The sequence below is a fragment of the Amphibalanus amphitrite genome, unplaced genomic scaffold (genome assembly GCF_019059575.1).
Source record: "Amphibalanus amphitrite isolate SeventyFive unplaced genomic scaffold, NRLGWU_Aamphi_draft 001191F_arrow, whole genome shotgun sequence".
Lineage (NCBI taxonomy): Eukaryota > Metazoa > Arthropoda > Thecostraca > Balanomorpha > Balanidae > Amphibalanus > Amphibalanus amphitrite.
The window spans coordinates 181,601-191,683 of NW_024882685.1; the positions used below are offsets into that span (position 1 = coordinate 181,601).

General features: G+C 48.1%; 1 protein-coding gene across 4 annotated transcripts; it reads left to right on the forward strand.

The window, feature by feature from the left end:
* Window positions 1–234: 234 nt before the first annotated feature.
* Window positions 235–7,328, forward strand: LOC122370980 (ras-related protein Rab-18-B-like). 4 transcript variants are annotated; one of them, XR_006254648.1, is made up of 7 exons: window positions 236–303; window positions 1,024–1,131; window positions 4,666–4,783; window positions 5,121–5,312; window positions 5,600–5,725; window positions 6,200–6,393; window positions 6,429–7,328. XR_006254648.1 is itself a non-coding variant. In XM_043347003.1 (6 exons), the coding sequence occupies exons 2-6, from the start codon at window positions 1,061–1,063 to the stop codon at window positions 6,317–6,319; spliced, it is 627 nt and encodes a 208-aa protein (XP_043202938.1). In that variant the 5' UTR covers window positions 235–303; window positions 1,024–1,060; the 3' UTR covers window positions 6,320–7,328. The 4 variants fall into 4 exon arrangements, 3 of the variants coding, with proteins under 3 accessions (XP_043202938.1, XP_043202939.1, XP_043202940.1); XM_043347003.1 differs by having other exon boundaries at window positions 235–303; window positions 6,200–7,328; XM_043347004.1 differs by having other exon boundaries at window positions 241–259; window positions 6,200–7,328.
* The last annotated feature ends 2,755 nt before the right edge of the window (window positions 7,329–10,083 follow it).

Below are 10,083 nucleotides of genomic sequence, written 5' to 3' on the forward strand. Positions count from 1 at the left end.
CCCCAAGCAATCGTCATAGCGCAATAGTTGTAGCTTGTGCGCCATATGAATTTTTGTGAAATTCCTGTTCGACAGCAGGAACATGCAAGAAGAAACTTTTGCAAAAACTCTCGTTGCCTGGCAACGAGTGTGAGTATAGCATGGTTGCTTGGCAAATTGCTACAACAGCCTTGTACACATTTTCAGCAGAACATGGAAGAACAGAGGGGTCCATAATACACGTCAATTGGGTGTTTTCCTATGCAATACACGTATGAAGGTACGCTACTGCGCATTTAAGGTGGTTCCTGGGCACTGAGAAGCGTAAGTCGAAAATGCATTTGCAGACGTGGGTCATCATCCTTAAAGGGGTGCTCAGGGACATAACCTTTGTCATTTTTCATGTTTTGCTCGTTGAAAAACATGTTCCAAAAAAGGCCAAGCCTGGACCTGGCCCCTGAGTGGAACAGGAATTTTAAGGTCACTTTTGGATGGATCCTAGTCCCAATTTGAATTGAACTGAGCTTGAGGCTTATATGCCTGACATGCATGGAAGAGGTCAGGGGCTACATGAGGGAGAGTAGTTTTCTTTTTGTGGCCCTTTCTCATTCTGCAAAGACCCCCTTGAAGCCGCGATCGAGATGTTGTGTTTGTTAGGTACCTATTCATCTTTTAAAGCATAGGATCTAAATGTTTGGAATTTGAATGATAAAGTGTGTTTTGAAGATTGTACCTATTGTAGGTGTACCTACCTAATGATGATCTGTGAACTCTTGATAATTTAGGTATTTTTTAACAAAAGTCAATGTAGGTGTGATTGTCAATGTGTTTCATGTAGATCGCCCTTTTTACAGATAGAGTACCACTTACTTCTATATACCAGATATCAAAATGGAAGAGGATCCCATCTTGGCCACCTTGAAGATTCTCATTATGATGATCCTAATGATGATCTGTGAACTCTTGATAATTTAGGTATTTTTTAACAAAAGTCAATGTAGGTGTGATTGTCAATGTGTTTCATGTAGATCGCCCTTTTTACAGATAGAGTACCACTTACTTCTTTATACCAGATATCAAAATGGAAGAGGATCCCATCTTGGCCACCTTGAAGATTCTCATTATTGGTGAAAGTGGTGCTGGAAAATCCAGGTAGGCCCATACTCTGCACCTTGTTTTGTCGGTATTAGTAAGTCTGGCGTCCCACGAAGATGCCAGATGGCCACGGTTCAGAAATTCCCTAGATATCTAGAGATATTCTTCGGAACGCTGTGTACGCTAAAGTTACCGACCGATTTCCAAAGTAAAGGTCTCAAACGATTCCTCGATTCACGGACTACCTTCACCGAGGTTCGTGACCTCAAAGGTCATGACCTTCGAGGTCAACATCAAGGTCAAACGACGGAAACCGCTCTGCACGCCAAAGTTAGCGACCGATTTCCGAAGTAAAGGTCTCAAACAAAGGTCATGACCTTCGAGGTCAACATCAAGGTCAAACAGCGGAAACCGCTCTGCACGCCAAAGTTAGCGACCGATTTCCGAAGTAAAGGTCTCAAACGATTCCTAGACTCATGGACTACCTTCACTGAGGCTTTTGACCTCCAAGGTAATGACCTTCCAGGTCAACATCTCGGTGAAGGTATTCCGTGAATCGGGGAATCGTTTGAGACATTTACTTTGGAAATCGGTCGCTAACTTTTGCGTGCAGAGAGGTTTCCGTCGTTTGACCTTGATGTTGACCTGGAAGGTCATGACCTTTGAGGTCACGAAGTTCGGTGAAGGTAGTCCGTGAATCGGGAGATCGTTTGAGACCTTTACTTTGGAAATCGGTCGCTAACTTTAGCGTACAAAGCATTCCGTGGTTTCCGTTGTTTGACCTTGATGTTGACCTCGAAGGTCATGACCTTGGAGGTCACGAACCTCAGTGAAGGTAGTCCGTGAATCGGGGAATCGTATGAGACCTTTACTTTGGAAATCGGTCGCTAACTTTAGCGTACACAGCGTTCCGAGGAGGTTTCCGTCGTTTGACCTTGATGTTGACCTGGAAGGTCATGACCTTTGAGGTCACGAACCTCAGTGAAGGTAGTCCGTGAATCGGGATATCGTTTGAGACCTTTACTTTGGAAATCGGTCGCTAACTTTAGCGTACACAGCGTTCCGAGGAGGTTTCCGTCGTTTGACCTTGATGTTGACCTGGAAGGTCATGACCTTTGAGGTCACGAACCTCGGTGAAGGTAGTCTGTGAATCGGGGAATCGTTTGAGACATTTACTTTGGAAATCGGTCGCTAACTTTAGCGTGCAGAGCGGTTTCCGTCGTTTGACCTTGATGTTGACCTGGAAGGTCATGACCTTTGAGGTCACGAACTTAGGTGAAGGTAGTCCGTGAATCGGGAGATCGTTTGAGACCTTTACTTTGGAAATCGGTCGCTAACTTTAGCGTACAAAGCGTTCCGAGGAGGTTTCCGTTGTTTGACCTTGATGTTGACCTCGAAGGTCATGACCTTGGAGGTCACGAACCTCAGTGAAGGTAGTCCGTGAATCGGGGAATCGTTTGAGACCTTTACTTTGGAAATCGGTCGCTAACTTTAGCGTACACAGCGTTCCGAGGTTTCCGTCGTTTGACCTTTATGTTGACCTGGAAGATCATGACCTTTGAGGTCAAGAACCTCGGTGAAGGTTTTCCGTGAATCTGGGAATCGTTTGAGACCTTTACTTCGGAAATCGGTCGCTAACTTTAGCGTGCACAGCGGTTTCCGTCGTTTGACCTTGATGTTGACCTCGAAGGTCATGACCTTCGAGGTCACGAACCTTAGTGAAGGTAGTCCGTGAATCGGGGAATCGTTTGAGAACTTTACTTTGGAAATCGGTCGCTAACTTTAGCGTACATAGCGTTCCGAGGAGTTTTCCGTCGTTTAGAGCGGTTTCCGTCATTTGACCTTGATGTTGACCTCAAAGGTCATGACCTTGGAGGTCACGAACCTCAGTGAAGGTAGTCCGTGAATCAGGGAATCGTTTGAGACCTTTACTTCGGAAATCGGTCGCTAACTTAAGCGTGCAGAGCGGTTTCCGCCGTTTGACCTTGATGTTGACCTCGAAGGTCATGACCTTTGAGGTCACGAACTTTGGTGCTGGTAGTCCGTGAATCGGGGAATCGTTTGAGATCTTTACTTTGCAATCGGTCGGTAACTTTAGCGTACACAGCGTTCCGAAGAATATCTCTAGATATCTAGGGAATTTCTGAACTGTGGCCATCTGGCATCTTCGTGGGACGCCAGACTTACTAATACCGTTTTGTCTTCTTCTCCTGTGGAGGATTTGTTCTGCAATGACAGGTGATGTAGTGACTTGTCCTATGGATCAACATGTTTTTTCTATGAGTGGCAGGGCAGAAATGACAGATATCTAATACCAGGCCCAGGTGAGCTGTATGTTTACATTTAATAACGTCACAGTCAACAAATTTTGACCCATTAGGGTCAAAAATAAGCGTCAAAAATAATGACGAAATCACTTGGGTCAATTTTTGGTCAGGTCAAAGGTCAGGTCACCAGAGGTCATTGAAGGCAAAATTTCGCCGATTTCCAGGTCGAATGTCGACAATTTCCAAGATGCCAACGCATAACTCGGGAACCAATAGAGCTACAGCGCCGCGGAAAAGCGCATTCGATAGCCCTATTAACGCCCTTTCTGATTAATTCTCTCAGATTTGACCTAACGTCAACAGTTTTGCCTGCAGGGGGCAGAAGCTGCAAAAATAACCGTTTTTTCGGAAACAGTTTTTCTGCAATAACTTTTGACCCGAGCCTTGCACGAGCTTACTTTTACCGGCATCGTGTTCCTCTCGTCAAGACGCATCGAATGATCTATAACTTGACCTTTAAAGGTCAAATTGAAAATTTGACCTCAGGTCAAGGTCATGACCTGACCTGAAAGGGTCATGTTGCATACTAGTCGATCCGTATCGTCGAGCTGAACACATCTAATGCGTTTTTATCGCTCTACCATGCCTCTATCAAAAGTTATTTGCGAAAAACTGTTAGATGCCATTTGTGACCTAAGATGACCTCAGGACATAAACAGGGGTCACGGACACCATTTTCATGTTCAGTGTGTCTAAACCACTTGTAATTCAGTGTTTGGGAGTGTTTATAATGTCTTTCGTCCAAAAGAGGCGCATTTAAATTTTCTCCCATTGACTTATAATGGGGAGGTCGCAAAATTGACCTGATCTTAGGTCATCGATATCAAAATTCTGAGATATACATTTTGTACGTGCTATTGCTCTTAGCAATCGCTGAAAGTTTCAAAGCGATCGGTCACTCGGTGTATCTATGACAGACATTGAAACTTTTTATGAGGTGAGGTCACTTCAAGTAACCTGGTGACCTGACCTTGAATGACCTTGGTCTGAAATTTTCACAACATGTGTAGATTTGATATATGATAAGGTGTACCAAAAACGGCGGCGCGGAGCGCCGCCGTTTTTGAGATATTCGCGAAAAACCACAAGGGGGGTGTTCAAACACCCCCCCCCCCCCCAGCAGGGCGCGGGTTAATGCATTGATAAGTAATGAGCCATTTATTCATGCGCTGCAGCAGAAATTAGCTATCGGAACCACTGGCATTCGATAGTTGTCTGCTGTTGGCTCCATTTCTCCTGCTGAGCCGAGCTGCCTGTTTTTCAGCCTGCTTCTGCGGTTCGTTGACAACACGTTTGATCCCGATCAGAGCGCCACCATTGGAGTCGACTTCAAGGTCAAAACCATCAACGTGGATGGCAACAAAGTCAAACTGGCGATATGGGTGAGGACTGAGTGCTAGCCTGGTGGTGTACATTTGATGTTGAGGGAGTACTCGAGCACCGATCTGTGCAAGCGAACGAGGCTAGCGCTATCGAGGATGGTTATGATAGCACCCTTCCGGGTTGTCAAGCGTCGAATGATTGCTGAGGAAGAGAGAAAACGGAAGTGCTGAGTCTAGTTCTCGGTAACTGTAACTCACTGACGCTAATCACTGGTTCACTGATAAGGCTGTAAAACAGGGCAGTTGTCCACTCTGTTGACCCTGCGCTGACGGAACCGACTAAGGGTACCATTCTCCGCCCGAAGAAGTGACGTTATCGATCGCTTTTCCCTTTCAGGACACAGCCGGCCAGGAGCGGTTTCGGACACTGACGCCCAGCTACTACCGCGGCGCCCAGGGCGTCATCCTCGTCTACGACGTCTGCAGCCGCGCCAGCTTCACCAAGCTGGACATGTGGCTCAACGAGCTGCAGACCTACGCCAACCGCACCAACATCGTCAAGATGCTGGTCGGCAACAAAATTGACATGGTGGGTGACGCTGCCATTCCGGTGTGTTTGGAAAGCGCTCATCTGCTCAATGACTAACAACGTGCTATGTTTCTGAGTCCCGAGAATGGATAAGGACCTATAGCGTAAATATTTTTATCTATTATTTCGAAGCTCTATTACCATCGAAGATAACCGGGAGGATTGGATGATTTTCATAGAACATGTCACTCGCTGTCATTTCCACAGCTAATCTGCATGCTGATTGCACCTGACCCGCCTATTTTCTGGTGTACCTTTCCCTGACCCTTCCCGTGTCGCGCCCGCAGGAGAACCGCGCCGTATCCCGACAGGAGGGCCTGGCGTTCGCACGCCGCCACCAGATGCTCCACATCGAGTCCAGCGCCAAGACCAAGGAGGGAGTCCAGCTGGCCTTCGAGGAGCTCGTCCAAAAGGTAACGATACGCCCGGGGACTTCGGCGAAATTCAGAGGACTAGAGGAGTCTTGTTAAGCTTGGTCGATTGTTTGCTTTGGCTCATAACGTTCAACGCGGTTGCATCTTTTATTTGATTATGCTCCATTTCAGAATAAGAGCGCGAAGCCGGAGAGTGTGCCAGTGATCTGGTTGTTTTTACTATGCAATATTATAGGGTTTTTTTCTCGTTATTTAGCAAGGCACCACATCATTTATTTGGCGACAGAGCGTGTTCGTATACCTATTTTCATGTTGTGCCTTATTTCGATGAATAAGGCATAGAATAAGGCAAGGAATAGCAACCGACATTCCGGCCTTTCCGTTCTGTGTTGTCAGTCTCTGAAACTCGACAGTCCGCGTTTATCTGCCCACACCCCTCGCCATGTTTCCCTATATGTCCCCATGCTGCAGACACATCGCTGCACCTCCCGACATTTTCCCTTTCCCCCACAGATAATCCAGACGCCCGGTCTGTGGGAGTCGGACGAGGCACGCCGCGACGGCCAGCTGCGGGTCGGTGACGGCGCCGACGCACACCAGGGAGCCTGCGGCGGCTACTGTGCGCTGACGTGATGTGGCGACACTGTGACTACCTGCCGATCGTGACCCGAGGTGACCTGTGGGCCAGCTGCCGAGCGTGACCCGAGGTGACCTGTGGGCCAGCTGCCGAGCGTGACCCGAGGTGACAAAGGAGCCAAACGAGTGACCTGCGACGGCCCTGGACATGAGAGAATGACCTACGCTGGCCTGGGACATTGGCGAGTGTTCTTCGTTTGCCTTGGACCTGGGAGAGACCTGCCTGAGAGAGACCTTGATGATCACGGGTCTGGGACGGCTATTACTAGCCTGGAAACCGCGCTAGTGGTTCATCTGTAACCGATAACTGGCTACACACTGCTGACTTGTGTCAGTTGTGACCACAACACTATCACACGGGTATCCGTGACACGACTTATGATTTGAGAGGTAGCACTGAGACGATTCTGCGTGGTGGGTGTGTTTCGGGCGGCTTCTGGGGTGATCTGGACTTGTGTCTCAGTCTGCCGTTCATAAGTAAGAGACCCAACCGACCCCTTCGGTTAGCTGGGCCTCTCTAGGGACTCGTGACTGGGGATAAGTGATAATTCTGTACGAACGAGTGTCGGTCTGGTAAATGCCTGCAGCTGTGGGATGATTCAGTGTGTATTTGCACGCTGTTCTGAGGAAGATATGGTTGAGTGTGGTGCCCGTCAGTGTAAACAGTGACTGGCTGGTGCTGGAGGAACCCGTGTGACCAGCACAATGTGCTCCGTGAAACGACAGTAGATATGTGCTCGCGATGGCCAGAGGACCACGACAGGTGTTCGCCGTGCTACGCCTGTTGTTATATTAACGGCTTTGCGGGGCTGATATATTTTAGTCACCTAAATATAAGTGGTCATGGGCCTATCAATTATTTTAATGATTGGGGATATCTTGTACGGGGAGGTATTTACATATGTAGTGATCTGTCGGCCCGTTTGCCTTAGAAATGCCCTCTTGGTCGTTGAGTTTGTGCTAGTCAGGCTAAGTTATGTGAAATAAAGGTAAATTTTAAACCAGCGTTCATGCCTCTTGACGTAAGGAAGGAGTCTCGACCTCGGTCAACGCCCGTACGGCGGTCGTCTGTGTCAGGTAAGACTACGGTCTACGACTCAATTGACGGGAAGCAAACAACGGTGGGGGAAAGATGCTTGTGGTAGTGACACACCTTATCCTGTATATGTGTCGCACTTGCGAAAAATTTAGACCCACTTCAGGGATGCAGGCAACTCTCCGATTTATAGACGCGTATGAAACGTAAAAGACGTTATTTACACATAACGTCACTTGTATGAGTGACGTGACCCAATGTTGGGTCAACTTTGCCGCTGATCCATATCCATTAGAATGAAACTGCACCTCTTTCGGAGTTATATCATACCTACCCAAGGCCATGCCAAGCTACCCTAGTCCTACCTACATAAAAAAGTTGAACAAGTCAAAGTAATGAATATGAAAATGGCACATATGACCTCACCTCATCCGTGATATCATCTTGGTCATAAAAAGGTACCAATCAGCGCAGTGGCGGCGGAACACCTTCAATCAAAGGGGGGGGGGGGGCACTGCCGACTTTTGGTCGCGTTCTTTCCACTGCAACGCGAATAGGGCTGATAGTAAAATGCCAAAATCAAATGGCCGGGGGCACGGTGCCCGGTGCCCCCCCCCCCCCTCCCCGTTCCGGCGTTCCGCCGCCTATGAACCAGCGAATTCCGACGATAACTCATTGCATGTTTGAGCGCTGAAAACACCTCGGTGTGTTCAGGTCATATTGCTCAGCTCAGGTGATAATATTACCACCAAGCTAATTTATAGACGATCCCCACCGATTTTCCTATTCTCTGGTTTTAGTTCCGTTTAACGGCATTCGCGCTGCTTCCTTTCCTAAACTGACAGTGAATTCGATTCCACGATACCATCGAATTTCCGATCCGAAAGTCCTCGGGAGACCCGGAGACATCGAGACGTCGGTTGACACTTGACAGTTGACGTACCAGTTGACACCAACGTCTCGGGTGTCGCATGCCGCCTCGGGGTATAGATCACGTGACACGACGAGCGCGCGGCTCAGCCAATCGGAGGCAGGGAAGGATGCGTAGACAGCGCGGCGGCGCTTCCGCCGTGCGAGAGTGCGAGTGGCGGGGTGCGCTGTGCGGAGGAGCAGTCAAGGCGGAGCAGTTTGAGTTTCCGATTGAGTAATGGGATTGCGCTTCCGGTGGCGGGTTGTGCAATGTGCGTTGAACTCATCAAGAAGTGTTAGCGATTATTTATGTGCCGTGCGCGGCCGCGTTCGTCGGTGTGCTCTTCCTTGAAAGTGATACAACTCAAACTGAAACTCAGAGCCGTGAAGTTTGAACTTTCAGTCTGCGCTACCGATAGGTACATTTTTATTATTGTGCGGTGTGGTGCAAACTGCAAGGTTGAGGAATGAGGTGTTGATGTGACCTGTGGACTGGAAACTGAAATTCGGAACGTTAAGTCGCCTCATTCGCCACGGTCAGATCCGTCCGATAAGAGGAGTCAGAGTGCGATTAGCGAGTGGAGATGAGTGATGCCAATGAGTCGTTCTGACTTCTGGGCATAAGAATCAGCACTTCAATAAGGAACGGCGACTGACGGCCTCAGGTAAGTCCTTACTCTGAACTATAAGTAACTTTACGGGACGAGGCAGTTGTATCAGTAGGTATCATCATCAGTGCCTGAAAGGTGAACCAGAACCCAGGATCTGAAGCATGTCATGACGTGTCGGTGTCCGCACAAGCACGCAGCAGTCGCTGCAGTCCCGAGTCCCCCTTGGTGTCATTTTAGATTGATTTGGAAGGGATCTGTTGGTATATGTTGCGGATTACAGACGTGCCGTTTAAATGACTGCGCGTGCGGTCAAACAATTGATGAATTTTGTGCAATGGATTGGGGAGAGTGATAAATCGAGGTCAGAAGAAATAGAAACCTTGGAATGGAACTTTGTTTACCTTATTAAAAATAGTGAAACGATTTAGAAAACACAAACACGGATCTCAGCAACCAAATAATGATTAACGTAAAGGACTTGTAACATAGTGGTGACCGTGACAGGACGAGATGGAAAAGTACCTCGAATTAGCGTCTAGATATGGGCTGCAGGGGGAAGAAGCTCTCCGATTTGCAGCTGATAGATTCGACAAGGACACTGAAAGAGAAGACAGAAGGCTGGAACGGGAGAGGAAAGCCGAAAAAGAAAAAGAAGACCGTGAAAGGGAAATAAAAGAACACGAAAGAGAAATCCAAGAACGAGAAAAGGAAAGGAAACACGAACTAGAAAAACTAAAATGCCAATCAGAAATGCAAGGCTCAACAACAGATGCTGTCAGTGCAGTGAAGACACCGAAGCTGCCCCCGTTTGTGGAGGGACGGGATGATATTGACAGCTATCTCTTGAGGTTCGAAAGATTTGCGAGAGCGGCCGGGTGGCCTGAGGAGCACTGGTCAGTGTCCTTGAGTGCACTGCTGACAGGCAAGGCCTTGGACATCTACTTCCGACTCGACGCTGATCAGTCTTCAGACTACCAACAGATTAAAGAAGCTTTACTGCGAGGCTACGGCCTGACCGCAGAAGGCTATAGGAAAAAGCTTCGAGAGTCACGACCGGAACCCGGTGAGACACCAGCTCAATTTGTGGCTAGACTCCAATCTTACTTGAACAGGTGGATAGAGCTCGGAGAGGTAGATGATACACGGAAAGGACTGAAGGATCTCATCATTCATGAACAATTCATGAATACCTGCGCTACAGAGCT